The 21,598-nt window shown below is 32.6% G+C and overlaps 1 protein-coding gene across 9 annotated transcripts in view; it reads right to left on the reverse strand.

Annotated features, from left to right (window-relative positions):
• Positions 1-21,598, reverse strand: part of ERBB4 (erb-b2 receptor tyrosine kinase 4) — a 1,110,465-nt gene that overhangs the window by 273,935 nt on the left and 814,932 nt on the right. For all 9 annotated transcript variants that reach the window (XM_025441721.3, XM_025441718.3, XM_025441722.3 and 6 more), the window contains 3 exons: positions 17,666-17,739; positions 16,654-16,744; positions 14,048-14,247 (listed from right to left, as the gene is read on the reverse strand). In XM_025441721.3, coding sequence (XP_025297506.1) covers positions 14,048-14,247; positions 16,654-16,744; positions 17,666-17,739 — 365 coding nt within the window. The remainder of the gene's footprint in view (positions 1-14,047; positions 14,248-16,653; positions 16,745-17,665; positions 17,740-21,598) is intronic.

A 21,598-nucleotide genomic window follows, 5' to 3' on the forward strand; every position in this document is an offset into this window, starting at 1 on the left:
CATTTAGAGAGCACCGATGGAATAGAGTTAGCATAATTTTTTTGGGTCCTTCGATTTTCAAAATGATCAATGAACAATAGCTTTAACTTTAAGCCACCAGCTGTGTTAGCTCCTAACAAGAGAGTCAAGCTGTCCTTTGAAATTTTGAAGCTACACATTGACTTCTCCTCTCTAGCTATGAAATCCTAGATGGCATTTTTCCCCCAACATAAGGCTGCTTCATCTACATTGAAAATCTATTATTTGGTGTTTTAATTTTTAGATAACTATAAATTCATGTAGAGTTGTAAGTAATAATACAGAGAGATCCAAGTTCTCTTTACCCAATTTCCCCTAATGGTAAGATTTTGCAGAATTCTATAGTTCAGTAACACAAACAGAATTTTTTTTTAAGATTTTATTTATTTATTCATGAGAGACACACACACACAGAGGCAGAGACACAGGCAGAGGGAGAAGGAGGCTTCATGCAGGGAACCCGACCTGGGATTAGATCCCAGGTCTCTAGGATCATGCCCTGGGCCAAAGGTAGCGCTAAACCACTGAGCCACCCGGGCTGCCCCAGATATTGACATTCATACAGTCAAATTAAAGAAGATTTCCATCACACAAGAGTCCCTACTGTTGTACTACACAGATGCTATAAACATTTGTTTACAGGTTTTGTGTAAATATAAATTTACATTTGTATGGAATAACTGTTCAGGGGTATAATTGCTGAGTCATACGACAGGGGCATTTTAATTAATATGTGTTGTTGCTTTTGAGAATGTGCTAAGTAAGCTTTGTTCTAGAGTGGTTAAGCTGTTTTATATTCTCACCAGGAACACATGAATTGTCTCATATTTCTGTATCTTCTCTAGCATTTGGTTTTGTCATTTTTTTAAATTCTAACCATTCTGTAGATGTATACTGATATCTCATGATGGATTTAAATTTTCATAACATGTATAATAACTGACATATGTATTTATTTTTAATTTTTTTAAATATTTTATTTTTTGACAGAGAGACCGTGGGGGCAGGGCAGAGAATCTCAAGCAGACTCTGACCTTGAACTTTCTTTCTTATTTTTTCATAATGTAGAGAAAGAGGGTTCTCTTATGGTACAAAAGAAATGTCAGTTGAAATGAAATCTTAACCTAGGTTTTATTTCATTCATTCCCTAGATGTATACATGACTTTCACTAACTTATAAAGATATAAGGAGTAAAAGACAGTGGTTCAATTAGGCTGACTGAACACAAATGTAAGATAAATTCTATTTAATATATAAAGAGCTAGAAAGAAGCAAAATATCTATGATGTTAGCTAATATAAAGTTATAATACCCATTTTTATAAACATTCATCCATTTTAAGGTTGTTTATAGTTTCATATTCTGCAACATGTATATATTTACATAAAACTCCAATATATAGCTGCATCAGAGTAAATCCTTAAAGGGGGAAGAAGCTATAAAGCAACTTGTAAATACAGAGTATATTAAAAAATCACATTGCACAGTATCATGAATCTGACTCTGCACTTATCACTTTCAAGTCCTTATAGAAAATAAAATCAGGGCTTTAAATTCTTTGTCATCTTCTAAGTCTCTCAGATATATTGTCAATTTCTTCCTTTAGAATGTTGACAAAGCCATTAGTTCCCCCTGGGTGCTGCCAATTTCATGCTATCCCATCAACCTTTTGTCTATTTCACCAAATGTATTAATTTTTTTTTCAGGTTTGGAAGCCTCACAATCTTACTCCTCCTCTTCTCTCCCAAGGGTGATAGACTCAATATGTGGAAAGGTGAAAGCTGTCTGCTTTGATTTTTCTCTTACATGCTTGGAACCATATGGAGAGGAGAATTTTAGCTTCACCAAAGCTCCTACCTTCTTTTCTACTGCCAACTGCCTCCCTTAGATGCTCCATTTTAAAACAGTTTTAGACCAAGATCTATTGGAGGAAAGTAATAATAAACAGAAAACCACAATAATTACTTTCTTCTCATTTTTTCCAAACCACTAAGATGATGGTCTTGAAGGCTGGTTGATCATATTCTCCAGACTGAAACCAAGAGAGGTGTCTCCATACAGCACAGAACAAAAGGCCAAGGAAACTACTTTTTTGAAATTCTTCAGAGAAAAGAATTTTTCAATCACCACCCAGAATTCAACACTTCTCTGACCTCCCAGAGTTAAAGTCATATGGGAAGGACTAGAAGGCCTATTCGATGGCTTATAGTTCAAAAGGCCGTTACAAACCTCTCTAAAGAAACTTTAGGGATGTAGTCATTAGGCAACCTTTAGCTTGCCCTGTGTTTTCTCTGGAAGCTATAAAATAGATTTTTCTTTATCTCATCTGAATTGAACCTGTCTGTTAAAAATTTGGAGGGATAATAATGTGCTTAGTATTTCAACCTTTATATGGAATATCGAACCTGCTTTCATTAAAATAGAGGCAAGCTTAAACAATGGTCCTTGTTATGTGCTACATGTGTTACAGTAAATGCATTAGCTCAAAATTTTGAAATACAGTACCTGTGTACAGGCACAAGCAGAAAAAATAGATTTTCTTTTATTGTACAAGACCATCTATGCTATTTGTATCCCTTACCATATATATACAGAGGCATGGGTTTTATTTAGAATATATTTGGAGAGATACCACTAATCCTTTTTTGCTTTTTAAGTCTAACAAATATGATTTAGTTGCAATAGTTCAGTTTTTGTGATCAGATCTTTACTCTATTATCAGCCATGTAGCCTCAGACAATTATTTTACATGTTACTCATATGTAAAGTGAATGATAATATCTCCCTTTCAGGGTTATGATTAAGAGTGGACATCATATTAGCAGAGTATTTAATGCAGTATTAATTTAGCTACTTATCTAAATTAAGTCCTCAATAAGTATACCTAGGACCCCAGGATAGGACCTGAGCTCCAACCTTTGAGCCACCCAGGTGCTCCTTCTCATCTCTCCAAATGCCCAAATTGATTCACATGATAATTCAGCAAATATTTATTGAATGGATATTCAAAATCTTTTAGAGTTCCACAGGAATTTTGGTATTATTTCTTTCTCTTTTTGTGAAAAATGCTATTGGAATTTCGATAGAGAGTACATTGCATCTATATATGATGTTGGGTAGTATGGACATTTTAACAATATTAACTCTTCCAATCCATGAATGCAGGTTGTCTTTTCCATCTTTTATTTGTGTTTTCAATTTCTTTGACCAGTGTCTTATAGTTTTTGATGTACACATCTTTTACTACTTTGGTTGAATTTATTCCCAAGTATTCCTAGACTGTGGCTTTTTCATACACAGTCTTTATTATGTTGAGATTGATTTCCTCTATTTCTTCTTATATCTAATTTGTTGAGAGCTTTTTTCCTGAAAGGATGTTAGATTTTGTCAAATGCTTTTTCTTCATCTATTGAGATGATCATAATTTTAGTCTTTCATTCTGGTAATATGGTGTATCACATTTACTGATTTGCATATTTTGAATCATCCTTGCACCCCAGGGATAAATCCCACTTGATCATTGTGAATAATTCTTTTAAGGTGCTATTAAGTTCAGTTTGCTAACATTTGGTTGAGAATTTCTGCATCAGTATCATCAGGTATATCAGTTTGCAATTTTCTTTTCTTATAGTATCTTTATCTGGTTTTAATATCCAGACAATGCTGGCCTTGTGAAATCATTTTGGGAGTGTTCTCTTCAATTTCTTTGAAAGAGTTTGAGAAATATTGGCATTAATTCTCTTTAAATATTTGTAGAATTCACCAATAACAACATCTGGTTTGGGGATTTTCTATGACGGGAAGGGTTCTTTTAAAGACTTTTTTTTTAAGATTTTATTTATTTATTCATGAGAGACACAGAGAGAGAGGCAGAAACACAGGCAGAGGGAGAAGCAGGCTCCATTTAGGGAGCCTGATGTGGGACTTAATCCTGGACTCTAGGATCACGACCTGAGCCAAAGGTAGATGCTCAACCACTGAGCCACTGAGGAGTCTCTATGATGGGAGGTTTTTGAAGACTGATTTAATCTCCCTACTTGTTTGTTGAGATCACCTGTTTTTTTTTTTTTTTTTTTTCACGATTCAAACTTCTGAAGTTGTATGTTTCTAGTAACTCATCCATTTTCTCTAGGTTGTCTAATGTGTTGCCATATAATTGTTCATCGTAATCTCTTAATGATCCTTTGTATTTCTGTGGTATTGGTTGTCATGTCTATTCTTTCATTTATATATTATCTGAGTCCTCTTTCTTTTAACCTTAGTAAGCATAGCTGAAGTTTTGCCAATTCTGTTTCTCTTTTCAAAAAGCCTCTTTTTATTTTATTAATACTTTTATTGGTTTTCTATTCTGTATTTCATTTATTTCTGTTCTGATCTTTGTTATATCCTTCTTTATGCCAACTTTGGACTTAATTTGCTCTTGGATTTATAATTATTGAGGTGTCAAGTTAGGTTGTTTATTTGAGATCTTTTCTTTTGTCTTTTTTCTTTTAACTTAGGCATTGATTGCTATAAACTTCTCTCTTAGCACTTGTTTTGCTGCATTACATGAGTTTGGTATGATGTATTTCCATTTTTGTTTAATTTATTTATTGATTTCTCTTTTGATTTCATTTTGGATGAATTGGTTATTATGTAATATAGTGTGTTAACTTCTAATACTTGTGGACTTCCCAGTTTTCCTCCTATTATTGATTCTTAGTTTCATATAATCATGGTCCGAAAAGATCATTGGTATGACTTTGATCTTATAAAATTTGCTAAGACTTGTTTTGTGACCTAATGTATGTTGTACCTTGGAGAATGCACCATATATGCTTAGAAGAATATACATTCTACTGCTGTTGGAATGGAATATTCTTTATATGTCTGTTAGGTCCAGGAAGTCTAAAGTGTAGTTCAAATCCAATGTTACTTACTGAGCTTTCATATATATCCGTTGTTGGAAGTGGGGTATTAAAGTCCTCTACCATGATTTTATTGCTGTTGATTACCCTTTTCAGATATGTTCAGATGTTCTGTTGTTGGTTGCATGTATATTTACAATTGCTATATCCTTTCGGTGAATTGGTCACCCTATCATTATATAATGACTACCATTGTCTCTTGTTACTTTTTTTCTTGTTATATTTTTTAATTAAACTCTACTTTGTCTTATATAAATATAGCTATACCTGGTTCCTTTTAGTTTCCATTTATGCTCTCTTGCCGAAAATAATCTGAGTTGGGCTTCTGTCATTAAAAGAGCACTGTATTAATTTATTTTTGCTATTTTGCTAACAAATAACCAAAACTTGGTCACTTAACACACAAAAATTTAGTGTCTTAGAGTTCTGGAGGACAGAGTCCAAAATGTGTCTTAATGGACTAAAATTAAGGTGTCATCAGGGCTGACTCTTTCTGGAGGCTTCAGGGAATAATATGTTCCTTGTCTCTATCAACTTCTAGAGGCCACCTTGGCATTCCTTGGCTTGTAGCTATATTATTCCAATCTTTGCTTCCATGATTACTTTGCTTTCTCCTTTAGTCAAATGTCCCTCTTTCTCACTCTAGAAGGACACATACAACTACATTTAGCCCCACCCAGATAACCCAAATTAATTTTTCCCCTATTAAGATTCATAACTTGTTCACATCTGCAAAGTCTCTTTTGTCATATAAAATAACATTCACAGATTCTGGGGATTAGGATGTGGACGTGCTTGAGGGTAGGGTTATCATAAAACTGTATTGTGGTGACCTCTATAAGCAGGGAAAGTTGTATAGATTGTGTGTATATTATTATATATGGAATGGCAGTATAGTCTTTGTAACATGTTAGAATGAGTTAAAACTAGAAAAAAGATAGGTAAGATAGGAGCAGGGGAGTAACTGGTAAGACATATCCAATCCCCATATTGAATACATTTAACAGACATGACCCAATGCTTTATTTAGCCTTAAGTGTTCTAGTTACTATATGTCTAACTTGATTGGACCCGGGAAGAAAATTCTAATAGGAGAAGATGACAGGCAGCAGTGACAAAATATTAGAAAGTCCTTGAATATTCTTACAAGACTGAGCACATTATAAAGTACCTCTCAGAAGGCACATTAACTGTAAAAAAGTAAATTTCTGAGTATTTTGTTGAAACTTTAAATACATAAAATTTAATAGTACAATATATTGTAGTATAATTACTCAATGAATTTGTAAACTATCATTAAATATTCTCTCATTTTATGGAGTATGTTATGTTAGTAAAAAGAAAAATAGAATACTATTTGTAGGATGTTTTTTAAAGTTCATTCTTTATCTTTGTCTCCAAAAACTATTCTTAAATAATTTTAAGTTACTCAACTGCGAATTTTCCTACCATACATTCTTTTTGAGGAAATAGACCCTCACAAGAAGAATGAATTATCAGGACACTATGCTTTTAAATACATTTCTAACTACAGAATAATAGGGAGAATAATAAGGGATGTGACTGAGAAGAGTAGTTTCTCAAACAATTTCTCATAGATATTTGCCTTGGAATGATCTGGTATGTCTTAAAAATGCAGAATCCTGGGCTTCAAACTATTTGTATTCATTTCCTAGGGCTGGTGTAACAAAATGCCACAAACAACAGTGGCTTAAAATAACAGAAATTTATTCTCTCACACTTCTGGATTTCATAATCAGTGTTGGCAGGCTGGTTCCTTTTTGGGGGCTCAAAGGAGAATCTGCTCTATGCCTCTTCCCTGGTTTCTAGTGGCTGCCACCAATCCTTGGTGTTCCTTGGCTTACAGCTGCATAATGCCAGCCTCTGTCTCTGTTATTGCTTGGCTGTCTTCCTCTGTGTGTGTGTGTGTGTGTACATGTCTTTACATGGCACTCTCCTATCTGTATGTATCTGTCCCTGTGTCTCCTCTTCTTATAAGGACTCCAGTCAGATGAGATTGAGGATCCATTCTACTCCTGTATAACCTCATTTTAATTTACATCTTAATTGTAAGTCAGTCGGAGAAGGACAAACATTATATGTTCTCATTCATGTGGGGAATATAAATAATAGTGAAAGGGAATATAAGGGAAGGGAGAAGAAATGTGTGGGAAATATCAGAAAGGGAGACATAACGTAAAGACTCCTAACTCTGGGAAACGAACTAGGGGTGGTAGAAGGGGAGGAGGGCGGGGGGTGGGAGTGATTGGGTGACGGGCACTGGGGGTTATTCTGTATGTTGGTAAATTGAACACCAATAAAAAAAAAAATTGCATCCACAAAGACCCTGTCTCCAAATAAGGCCATATTCACAGGCACCAGGCTTTAGGACTTTAGTGCATCTTTTGGAGAGCTACAATACAAGCCACAACAATATCTAAGCAACAATCTCTGGAAACTGAAGTCCAGACTTCTCCATTTTTAATAATTAAAAGCTGTTGCTCTAAAATTTCTCAACTACTAATCTAGTAGCAAGTCAGATTAAAATGTTACCATTTATAATAAAAACTGAAGCCTGCAGTAACCCTGGGTTTTGTACATGAGAGCTCCACCATTCTTTCAGAATTGCCAGATTTACAAAATAGAAGGAGTGTCATTTGTGAAATTACTAGTTTTAATAAGAACACAGAGAATATTTTATAGTATTGTTGGTAATTAGATTTTGTGCTATTTCAAATACAATAAGAAGCTCTTCTTTGCAGTTTTTTTTTTACAAAGAAGAGTGTATTAATTAATGTGTTTCTTTAGTAACTTAAAGAAGACAATCTTAGAAGTACAATTAAGATTTTCTATCTTCTGATTACTTAGAAGAACAATGACTTCACTATATCCTAAGCTATACACTGTAAGTTTTGTACTGAGTTATGTTTTACTGAAAAGTTTGGCAAAGTTTATTAATCTTCTAGTGAAGATTGGCTATGAGGCCCAACAGATGATTCTCTTTCTTGGGAAATGTACATTTACTCAATATAGTACGGGCTGGACTTGGAGTGCATAAATTAAAGGCAAAAGGGATAGAGAGAAAGTAAGAAAACCTACAATCTTAGCAATATTTTTTTTTAAAACAAGGTAAACCTCAATTTATAATCAAAATTCATTTTTCTATAAGATACAACTATTAGAGGTGATAATGATAATACCAATTGTGATTTTATAGAAAGTCAACACTACTTGTGATGTTACAAAAACTAAAACACTTACTATTTTGTAGTTATTATCACTATCACCAGAATAAAACAAAAGAATATGCTAAGCAAATGTTGTATTATTATCCATTGGTGTAAAATACCCTGGATTCCCTACTCATCAGCTCTTTGTCCTGATTAAATTCTGGACATTCAATGACTCCTCATAAACTTGGATCATGCTGTTATTCAGAGGATTCAGTTCTTGGCCATTAACTATAGTTTTCATTCTTCTTTTTTTCTAGATTCATGTCCAAAGAGGAGGATTTTTCAACTATCACATTTCAGGAATATCAGAATCATAGATAAATGTAGAAGGTTATATTTGTTTTATATTCTTTGTACAAAAAATGTACTCCTCCTCACCAAATATCTGCCTCCTGAAATACTAACCTCAAATTAATATTTTGTGGGAATTTTTTATAAAGCACAAAGTCTGTTACTTATAAAGTTGATTTTTAAATGTTTTAATTAAAAGAGTAAAGAAAAAGGTGTTTAGAGGAGTCTCAAGCATAGACTTTTTTTATCCATTTAAAATCTCATCAGATCATTTATAAACTCCTCAACATCTAGGCTCCTACTAATAATCACTCTTATTTCTTCCATGTCTACCAAATGGTTTATGTGTACCTGCACACTTAAAATTTACCACCTTGATAACGTGAATTTTCTTCTGCCTTAAGAAGACTGTTCTTATTTCTCCTTCCTTTTCTGTTCCCCAAGAAGGAATGTTTCATTAAATAAAATTAAATATTGTATCTTTATACCACATAGTATGTCTATAGTATGTATAAACTATTTAATGTATTTTTAATAGGAAAAAATATAATTGTATAATAATAACTAGCACAAATTTAACACTTGCTTTGAGCCAGGCATTCAGTGAAGTCAGTACTATTATTAACCCCATATCCAAATGATAAAATTGAGGTTCATAAATGTTAAATAGCTTACCAAAGGCCAAACATCAAATAAATAGTTTTCTTGGGATTAAAGCCCAGGTCATTTGGCTCTAGAGTGTGTACCTCAACATTATGCTGCTTTGGGTATGTTTCAGTAAATCATCAGGTTTTCTTATGAAAATCAATCACTTTCTTTTTACTTGAAGGAAATCAAGGTGAAATGAAGAGCACAGATTTTGAAATTAGATAGACCTTGGGTTCAAATCCTGAATATGATTTTTAGTAGCTCCAAACAGTGGGAATATTATTTGACTTTCTGAACAACTATATATTCATTTGCAAAATAGGGATAATTATACTTTATAAGGTTGTGGTAAAGATGAAATTAAACTACACGGATCGAGAGATAGAACCTGGCATCCTTTTGCCATTTAGCTGAAATATTGCAGACACGTAGGATTAGTGAGAAGAGATGAATTATTCAATAAATTATGTTTGATCAATATCCTAATCAATTAAAGTTTTTTTTAAAAGAATCACATGCTATACCAAAACTTCTAGATGGATTAAAACTGTCAATATGGTTTTTAAAATACTGGAAGTAAAAGACTAAGGCAATTTCAAGATCATAAACATAAAAAGGAAAAGAACAATTCATCCACTTAACTAGATAAAAACATAATATGTTTGTTTATCAAAAGGCAAAATTTCTTAAATCACCTCTGAGAGGAAAAGTTATACATAACACATTCAAGAGATAAAAATTTAATGCATTTAACTTGTGATGAGGTCTTTCAAATCCAAAAGGAAAAGACCAACTCCCAATTGAAGATAACGGAAGCTTATGACTGACTAATTTACAAGAGAAGAAACTGAAATGCTCATTCAACATATAAGAAGAGACACTATGTTAGCCAAAAAAATATGAATTTAAAAGGCCTCTTGTTCATATTTCAGATCACTGAAATTTAAAACCAAGGATAATATCCAGTGTTGTAAAGAGCAGTGAAAAATATTCTTTATCAAACATTGTTTAGGACAAATGTAAATTGACCTAGCATTTTTGAAAGATATAGAAAAATACACCAAAATGTATCATAAATAATCTCATTTATGCAGAAATCCCAGTTTGTTTATTTTAAGATTTTGTTTGTTTATTCATGAGAGACACAGAGAGAGACAGAAACAGAAGGAGAAGCAGGCTCCATGAAGGGAGCCCGATGTGGGATTCAATCCTGGGACTCCAGGATCACGCCCTGAGCGGAAGGTAGGCGCTAAACCGCTGAGGCACCCAGGGGTCCCAGAAATCCCAGTTCTAAGTATTTAGCCTAAAGAAATGATTGCACATTCCAAAATGCTTTATGACCTAAGAGTCACATTAAGGCAATACTAGTAATATGAAAAATATAAAATAAATTAAATTACCATTAATACGGCACTTACTCAATAGCTATTTTATAGGTTTCTCTTTAAGACAATAAAGTAGAACTCTGCCATGGAAGATGCTCATAATATATTAAGTAGAGATATGGATGGATAGAATTCAAATATATATGTTATTATATCATTTATAAATGAAGAGCTATGCTTCATTATCTTATATCCATAAACAAAAAATATATATTCTTCTTACACATGTCTATTGTTTTAATTTCTAACAATGATAATTAGAAAAATAAATGTATTTCCATTTTGAAAACTTAATTATGAATTTAGCTTCTCTCTTGTTTATGTCGGGTTTAAGTACATATGTACAAATATTTTTACAATAAAGGTATATGTGTTCACATGAAACTCGGATTTGAAGAATTAGCATAGTATTTATCTCTTTACTGTTTATGTTTTGGTGTTAAAAGTTTATGTTTAAATATTTTAAGAAACTTCAAATACTTTCATTAACCTGCTCTAAAACTCCTTCCAGGGGGACCTGGGTGTCTCAGTTATTAGGAAGCTGACTTGATTTTGGCTCATCTCCTGATCTCAAGGTCCTGAGATGGAGCACTGTATCAGTGAGGAGACTATCTGAGATTCTCTCTCCCCATGTCCCTCCTCAACTCTCTCTCTCTCTCTCTAAAATAACTAATTAAATCTTTTTTAAAAAATAAAAATTAAAAAAAAATAAAACTCCTTCCAACCAGTACTGTCATTTTGCTCCTGCTATAACCATACAAATAAAGAGGAAAATGTTCTAGCTTTTCATATCCTAGAGTTTCTTCAATCTCAATCTCTTCAAATTATAAAGTCTGCTTTGAAATTTTTGACTTAAAAGTGTACAATTGTTCAAGCTACTTTCATACTTTACAGATGAGGTGAAGTTTTCCTTTTGTTGTCATTACTGCTTAAATCATGTTGAACTCCAAAAACACAGTTAAAAATCAAGGCTGCCTTCTCTTTTAAGTTAGCAAGCCAATGTTCAGATTTAGATCAGAGTATTTTATGGTGACTGTGTGTGTATGCACGTACATGTGTGTATGTACATGCATATATTCTAGTGGTATGTACATGCATACATGTTATGTGTCCATATTCATATATTTATGCTTGTGTATGTGTGTATCTTGTGAATATGTGTGTGTTTGTAGATATCTTGTATGTGCAAAGTATATTAAGAGGATATCTAAAGAATGCAATATGTACAGTGCATTTAAAATGAAGCAAATATTTAAGTTTTAGCATTTGCAGAGAGTACTATGGATGATAAAAAGGCTTTAATCACATGTGAGGAACCATTGTAGCTTAATGTAAACATCATAGCATTATCTCTAAAGTTGTTTATAGGGTAATTACGTTTCTGAAAATGTCAGATCCAATGTACTGTTAGACTAAAGTTCAAATTTTGATCAATGGATTTCATGCAAAAACTGTTCTAAGATGTTACAAATTTTTTAAAAAGAAAATGCTTAGTTTTTGTTTGTTTTTACTAAAGCACCACAAAACTGTGCTTCTCCTGCTTCATTTCTTCCCCAAACTGAAAAGTCAACTCTAAGTGCATAGAACAAGAAAATACATCCATGGTCTGAAAGGGCTAAACTCAGTCTGAGGCATAACACTGAAAATTGAAAAAAAAAAAAAAAAAAAAAAAAAGTTAACTTCTAGTTTATTGTTATTTTTACTTTTTTGGTTGCACAAAAAGTTTAGAAGTTTTAAAGAAATATGGGATAGTTACATCTTTTTTTTCTTATCTTGCTTCAGTTTTTTTTTTTTTTTTTTTTTTTTACATTCAGTTTCCTTTTGCATTTTCTGCTTCCCATTAGCTTTTTTATTTGGTTCACAAAAGATGAAAGTAGTAAATGAGGGTTTATAAATGATTAAATAGATCAAGGAAGAATGTGTTTCTCTGATTCTTTTATTTTTCCTTAGGTTTTCTTATTTTCAGAGTTAAATTTTATCTCTAAAAGGTAGGAATAAGGGGTGCCTAGGTGGCTCCACAGTTTGGTGTGATCCTGGAGACCCAGGATCGAGTCCCACATCAGGCTCCCTGCGGAGCCTGCTTCTCCCTCTGCCTGTCTTCTTTCTCTCTCTGTGTGTGTTGCTCATGAATAGATGAAAAAATCTTAAAAAAAAATAAAAGTAGGAATGCTATCATTTTATTTTTGTTTTATTTTGTTTTTTGAAGGAGGTAGGAGAAAAGAAGACTATCACTCTGACTTAGGGAAATAGTTATAAATTTGTTGAAGAAGACTATTTTACTTCTATGAATAATCCATTTTGTCTAGGGTACAAACACACATATAGTAATGTGAGGTAGGAAGCTTAAGTACTAGAAAAAAGAAGAACAGCTTTCTGTCAGAAATCAGAAAGATATGAAACCATGGAAATAATCCAGGCTAAATAAAAGGATAAAAAGCATTCATTGAGAATATGCATATTTTGATATAAGATTTTATATTTGATTATATGTGAAACAGAAGAATGAGCTCACTGAAAACAAAAAAAGCATTTTGCAACATATTTTTTCTCTGAAAAATATTTTTAAAGGTCCAAAGCAGCTACAAGGGTCCTCGCAAATTATAAGTTATATTTTATGAATACTGCTATCCTGAGCAGTATATATTATATATATTATATATGTGTGTGTATGTATATATATATACATATATATATACATATACACACATTTGTGACTATTTCAAAGGTGAGATCAAACAAATAAGCAGACATCCCAATAGCAAACTGTTTCTTAGGGGTTGATTTTTAAAAGGACTGACTCATTATGATCACAATAAGTATTTGTAACAGATAATTTAAATTCTGAGTCTTTTGATTTGATATTTATCATAAGTCTGACACATATGCTTTTGCAGTGGCAATTGTAGATGTAGAAGAAAATAGTAGAAACAAACAGAAAAGTTAAGTAGTAATCACTGAAATATCAAAGTATAAGATAGGAAGGGCATAGTTATGTACCCATGAAAACATCATTTGCTTCTGTGTAACAAAGAAATGATGGAATGAATCAGTAAGTGGCAAAATAAATGGAAAAAGAAACCGTGAAATGCCTACAGAAATGTATTTATGAAATAAACTTTCTTCTTGAACAGCACACTTCTTGAACAGCATTTTTTTACACATTTCAGAACACATCTGCATTTTTTCCACCACTTCCCACACGACAAATACTCAATGAAACCAAAAGGCAAACAGAAAACTCAATAAGGCAGATTTCTACAAACTGATTGTGTCCAAGGAATGCACCCAAGGTACCTATTACATATTTAGATTCCCAGGTTCCACCTACACTTGTTGAGTCTTAGTCTCAGTAGGACGTTTCTTACAATTGGGCAAGATTTGCAAGCATGCAGTACATTATAAAAACATGCAATAAATGTCACCCATAATTAACTACCCTCCTTCTTAAGAGTTGAGAAAAAAGAGGGAACAGTTCTGACTCAGTTATTTTCGATTGTTTAGTCCAATGCAGAATGGCAGAAAATGTTCAAAGTTTCTGTTTTAATATCCGAATAATATACTTACTACAGTTTTCAGCTTTCCTGTTATCCCGGATCACTATTCTTTGGTTGATAGTGCTGAAGAGTGTTGTCCAATTAATGGTATGGTAATAACACAGGTTGCTGTTGTCAGTAATATAGATGTTTCCCGCACTGATTTCCTTCAGGGATTGGAATTGTAGAGAAGTGATGCCCTGTTGCTTAAGGATAAGCAAGGAGAGGCCACTAAAGAGAAGGAAGGGGGTAAGTGGAACAATACTTAATATGTATATTTTAATAAATATTTTCTTACATACATTCTTGAAGTAAAATAAGGATGTCACATTTTACTCCAAAAAGAATGATAGTAGAACATAAAAAAGAGACCGAGTCACTTAATTGTGATCTGAGTATTATTTCTCTACATGTTATATATACTGAGTTTCAAAAGGAACCATTTGACCTCCAAAAGGAGACTATTTACCTGTTACAAGTATAATTATTAATGATATCTCTCTGTCTACATATTCACCACTGACATATCTGCTCACTATTTTTCCCACTATCCCCCCAGTCTCAGGTTCCTCAAGGATGAAATTGTGTTTTAAAACTAAATAATTATGGGATCCCTGTGTGGCTCAGTGGTTTAGCAACTGCCTTCAACCCAGGGCGTGATCCTGGAGTTCCAGGATTGAGTCCCACATTGGGCTCCCTGCATGGATCCTGCTTCTCCCTCTGCCTGTGTCTCTGCCTCTCTCTCTCTGTCTTTCTGTGTCTCTCATAAATAAATAAATAAAACCTTTTAAAAAATAAAATAAAATAAAACCAAATAATTAGGGGAATCTGGCTGGTTCAGTTGGAGGAGCATGAGACTCTTGATCTCAGGGTCATGAGTTTAAGCCTCATGTTGAATGTCGAGATTACTTAAATAAATAAAAAGTTTAAAAAGCTAAATAATTTATTAATGTTTATGGAATGATTATTCATCTACTAAAGTAAGAAATTAATTCCACTCAATTTAATAAATTTAGACATGCTTTCAGAGGGTAAATATTACAGAGGATGACTATAGATATGCAGCTTTAATTTATACCTCAGAAGCCGAAGCATAATTGTAATAGTTGAAGAATGTATGAGTAGGGATAGGAAGCATTAAAAATTAAAGAGAAGAATGAAATTAAGCTAAAAGTTTAAAAAAAATACTCAGAAGGCTTGGACAACTGGGGAAAGCATCTCTAAAAGTTAAATAACAACTATACTGGGGAAACAAATTACCATTTCAAGGAAATTATTTTTATTTTAACATATTCTATATTTTGTAATTAAAGTCCTTTCCCATTCTCTAAAGAATCATCTGTTTCCCACATTCCAATCAACTAATGAACAATATTTTACATTTTGGATATCAAAGCTGTCCCCTTTTATTTTATTTATAAATCTAAATATACTTTGCTGCCAATACTCAGAATTTTTTCCATGTTGTTGTGTGTATGTGTATATATACACATATACATACACACACATCTGTGTATATACATATCTAAAGATTACATGATTATATATATACACACATACACATATACCTACATATATACCTATGTACATATATGCGTGTATATAAAACTCAGTACATGTATATTCGACTGAGATGTAATTCATTCTCTGAATCTGTGTTCCCAGCATAACCATCTTAAGTTGTTTGTTACGATGTGAACATAATAATGTTTGACAGATTTTTAACATTTGATTCAATGGATAGTAAAATTTGGTTGCATGTAGCACTTGAATAAAGTGAATCTCTCAAATATAGTTTTTTATTGAGAACTTTTCCAATTTACAGTTTAAAACCTCTCACAAAAAAAAAAAAAAAAACCTCTTACAGATCTTATTTTAATAGCAAAATTCTGTGGACTTTCTGTGAAATGTTATCATGGGATATTTGATGACAATATTGATTTAAGGCATCTTTCAGATTTAAGTAGAAAAAATGAAATCTAAATCCCTTTATGTAAATCAACCTTTAACTGTTCATAAATAAGAATCTCACACAGATGAAATCTAAAATAAAGTAAAATAAAGCAATGGCTTAATAAATATTAACTCACATATTTTTATTATGTGAATTAAAATACTGATATTAGACTTTAGAACAGTGTGCTTCTGAGCCCTGATTTTTCCACCTATTATTAACCAGCATTGCATGTAGAGTGGTGGACCAAGTCCTGAAATATCAGATCCATGATTCAGGGCTCAAATGATGGCATCAGGACAAGACAAGAATTTCCTGGTAAAACAGCATTTGTAAGCCACACACTTAAGCCATTATCAAGCCATCCCATGGTAGTTTTTAGTTATGATTTAAAAAGTTCAAAAAAAGGTTCAATTTTATGCATTTCATGCCAGCAAAACACTAATATTGCTTTAAGTGAGAGGCAGTTGAAAAATCAAATTGTTCATTCTGCATACTTTATATATTTTGTAGTTTGCCTCCTTTAAAGCACAACCAGGGGTATTTTTCATTGGGCTTACCTTTGGAATTAAAAATGGAAACCCACTATTTCTAGATTCAGTGAGGCTGAAAAATTGACACATGTACACATGATGCTACTCTTGAAATCAGGAAGACCTGCATCTCTGAACGTAGACACCCACCTATAGAGTACTCTTCCACCAATGGTCACCAGGTTGGAAAAAACACTGAAGTCGGTCATGTTTGGAGGCCATGACTGTATGTTCAAGAAACCTAAAACAGATAAGGGAAGTAGAAAAAACCCTCAGAATCTTATCATTATCTTCATGACTGTTTTAATATTGAGTATCCTTGAAATATGATGAATATGTCTTGAAATACAGGAAGTAAAAAAATAAAAGACACTGAATATTCCTAATTTGAGTCATTCTATTCTATCTCACAGTTCCTCTTCCAAGACAGTGTCTTACCCAAAGCTCCTGGGCCACAATAATCAATAGATAATGAATATCAAACTAATGAGCACAAAAATCTAGGTTTCTCAAACACACAGAGTCATAGAACTATATATATAAAAAAGATTTAAATGATTTTTAATTTTATTCATTCTTCTAAAATCAAAAATACTTAGTCTAATTACATAAAGAGAAAAATACAGCTTTAACTTGTCTGGAAATGCTTTGACCACTTTATCTCAACACTTATGACAACACATGTCTACATTGCAGCCTAATGCATTCATACATATGCACAGTATTTCTCATTTAATTTTTCATTCTTTGATAACAAATCCATATCCAATTCATGTCTATGAGTTTCCTATAAGCTACTATCTAGCAGCCTTGGACATATTAAGTGCTCATTGAACATGTGCTAAATGAGTGTCACATATTATCAATGCTCAATAGTACTTCTTGTGAAAAAGTAAATAGAAAAACATGGATCAAAGATCAGTTGACACAAACACAGTAACATAAAAATGTCAAGGATATTTTATTTTATAAATTCTATGGGCTTTCAAAATGTACACAAATGCTAAGGAATAAAGACATCCATCACTTAAAGTGACATGCATTTTCAAAACTAGTATTTGCTTTCAAAATAAGTTGCTGATTTCAATATTATGCAATATTTTCAAGAAAACACTAGAATTCATATAGTCCATAACACAACAGTTGTACTTTAAAAAATTACCCGTTATCTCTCGAACTGTGCGGAAGACATTCAGTTTCTCTGGGTCTATGGCTTCAATTGCATTGTAAGGGTCCCTAGAGAATCAAGAGATACAGCCAAATTTTAAATTAGATAAAGGAGGGAAGACATAAGAAATGTGACTATAGTTATGTCACCCAAATTGAATTTTAAGTAACAATAGAAAGATAAGCAATGTCTTGCCCAAAGATTTTTATGCTACATGTGGAGGATTAAAAGGTGCTTTGAGGACATTTATGGTGACATAAAATATGAGTTCCTCAATGAAAGCTATTCTAGATCTAGAGGAATGGCCCAGTTTGACTATCCTAAAGGAACCTCCAAATATAACAAATCCATTTAAAAATAATTTTATTTTACCTTTAAAGATTTTTTTTTTCTTAATTGGGAAGAGTATACTCTGCAAATAGTAATGATGAAAACAATTGCTTTTGGGGCTCCTTGGAGCATCCTCAATTACTAAAAGCACTTAAAATTTCATAAGATTGATAAAAAGAAACACATAAAATCATTTTTTCTTCTTTCCTATATCCTTATATTTATTAGTGAATTGTCATAACATCATATGAAAATTACTCTTCATAAGGATTACTTAGAATATTCTTGTTCCAATCTGGTTTATTTATATTTGCTTTTATAGCACAGGAAATATATGCTTCCATCTTTATGAATCATACTAATATCTAAAATAAAGTCTATAATAAATTTAATAATATCCAAAAGGTATAAATTTTGGAGATTTAAAAAATACCATCTCCTATGGCGTAAATATATTTTTGCAATTAATGTTATTGATATATAGATGCTCTGTCTTTTCAAAATGAACATAAAATAAACTTTTAAAATTAAATATTTATTGAATTTTTAAGAAGTTTTCTTCTTAGGAAGATACTTTCCATGTTTAATATATTGACCATACAAAATAACTGCATACTTGCAAATAACAGCAAACATTTCTGGGTAATTCAAGCAGTATTTTCAGCTGTTTAAAGGAATGCATCTTTTTTTAAGTTTCATTACTTTGAAAAACGACCTGTACTGTCCTGGGCAAGTAAAGATCTCATATCAATGTACACCTTCCAGAGAAAAATTAAATTCTATTCATTAACCACTTCTCCAAGAGAGAGCAAACTTAAGAACAAAGAACTTAGGTTGTTTTAGAAGCATGCATCTATCCGTAGCAATCAACTGAGCTTTAGTCTTGCTGTGGACATCTGTTGTTTTTACATGTTTGAGAACCTTCTTTTTCATTTGGGAAGTAAACAATAAGATACAATGATATGTTAGATACAGCTTTAATAGGGAGAGCATTCAGGTTGCTTTACAGCCCCCTGACAAACAGAAAGGCATACAGTTGGCCTATCTTCTAGGAATTTGAGCCTGAACCCAATGACATTAATTCATTCTTCCATTAGAACCTTGCAAACACTATTAGTTCCAACAACCTTCATCTCTCAACTTGGCTCTCTCAACTTGGTTCATCTGCATATGCTTCTATACTTCCATACTACATCTTAAAAAAACAAAACAAAACAAACAACACTCTGCTTGATTAAATACTGTTTCAATCTATGAAGTGTAATTGATTCAATGTACCACTAGTTTAAGAGGGAGTGTCATAGAAGGCTTGGAGAAACACTATAAATGAGTTTCCCCATAATTCACACATAATTAAGAATTTTCTCACTGTGATATGAATGTGTCTCAAAAGCTTAAAGTCTAAATTAAATGTTCTGGCAAACTTGCTCTATTTATAACTGAAGATAAATCGAACAAATAACTACTCTTTTGATTAATGTGAAGCCAAAAAATTAAGTCCTCCATGCGGGAAAAATCTTGTTATCATTTTTTTAATGTGCAAAGACTTTTGTATCCAGAGAAGAAATCAGCTCTGCAGTAGTAGAATGAGCTTTCACCATTTGTTGTTTGATGAAAAGCAGTATATAGAACAGCTCTGGTCATATAATCAAATATCTTGGCTTTATTGAGAAACACTCAAAATTCAGGGCAAGCACACAATAATGGGGTCAGTCCAAACCTTTACTGAGAACACTTCCAAGTTGCCAGGAATGAAATGAATTCTGGACTGTTCATATGAAGCCCAATGGACCACAGAAATTTTATATACTTAATTTTAGAGATTCAGGACTCTCATAAAATAAGTTGACAGATTCCTACTTACCAACTTCAAAGTACCTGCAGGGAGTTGCATCCTATAGCCACCTGAAATCCATAGTCCTTTAAAATTGAGAACGTCCCTAGCTAAATGCTGAGCCATGTGTAAGAACTTTATGTCCACCCTGTTACTGTGTTCAGTGATCCAAGATAAAGTTCAGGATAGAGAAACATATTTTTACAATTCCATTGAAATCGCTTTATTTTTCACCAAACCCATTTCTCTTTTCTATTGTATATCATCATTATACGCTTCTCTAAGTGTTTTCTTGCTTGTGTCTCATTGCAACACACCGTGAACATGCTTATTTGGTGAGCATTTTGTTACTCTAAGTACATGATATGACTATTATCAAAAATGACAAGAGATGAAAAGTGAACATTCCTAGGGCTAACCCTAAACACAGGTTTCCCTGTGGTTCTCACTCTAAATAAAGGAGTAAGCATGTCTAGTCTATTTCTGGCAATGACACCACTGTACTATAAACTTAACATGCCAATTAACTTTTTTGAGTTCTTTTATATGTTAAAATTGTAATGACGAATTGACAGTAGGTTTACTTTTTGCAGAAACTTGCATTTTAAAAACATAATCTCATCTAATTATGGATTTTACCTAGTAGCTTAAAGAAATACCTTAGCTATTTTACTCAAACCATATATTCTATGAAAAAAATAGTAGAAGACTGAGGGTAATGGGAATTAGGTGAGTAAAAACATGTCTTTAATGCACTAGAAGTTTTAGCTTATAATACTCCATGTTACTCACATTTAAAACCTCTCATGTATACATTGTATACATAATACACATAATGCCTATACATTTATAAGATGTCTTAGATCTAAAAAAAAAAAAAAAAGATGTCTTAGATCTACTAAATTAACTTTTTATCAATACCTCCCTAAGATCAAGAGAAAGGTTTCAGGATATTTGTTTTGTATTGGAATAAAACTGGATATGAAAAATATCATATACCACATATATATTCGTCCTGGAAAATGCCTTCTATATTATGGTTGGGACACAATAATATTAATTATAAATGTTAGTATTAAAATATACCAAGTTGGACGCCTGGGGTGACTCAGTGGTTGAGTGTCTGTCTGCCTTCAGTTCAGGTTGTGATCCTGGTGTCCTGGGATCAAGTCCCACATCGGACTCCCTGTGTGGAGCCTGCTTCTCCCTCTGTTGTGTCTCTGCCTCTGTGTGTGTGTGTGTGTGTGTGTCTCTCATGAATGAATAAAGTCTTTTTTTAAATAAATAAATAAATAAATAAATAAATAAATACACCAAGTTAAGTGCTATGATTAAGAAGAAATAATAATCTTCTGAACTAAGGAGTTATCGCTTATCATAAAGGAAATATTGCCACACCAATAAGTTTGCCTTTGTTTGGTTTTTAGTTGTCTACAAAATAATGTTACACTGTATGTTGTGCTATAACTAGATCTAGTCGTTGAGATTTTTATTTAGCGCTGCCCTCTCCTCCTTCTCTTTTTAAAAATTCTCTCTTTCCCTTTTGTCTCCTCCTCCCTTCCTCCCCCCGCCTCTTTCTTTCCTTTTCTTTTTTTATAACATTAATGTTTTACAATATGCCAGGTACTTGGGTGAGCACTAAAAAATAATTTTTGTTTTTAATCTCTACACTAACCAGAGAAGGTAGGTATTTATTATAAACCCAATTCTCGGAATATAAATAATAGTGAAAGGGAATATAAGGGAAGGGAGAAGAGATGTGT

This window comes from Canis lupus, chromosome 37 (assembly GCF_003254725.2).
Source record: "Canis lupus dingo isolate Sandy chromosome 37, ASM325472v2, whole genome shotgun sequence".
NCBI lineage: Eukaryota > Metazoa > Chordata > Mammalia > Carnivora > Canidae > Canis > Canis lupus.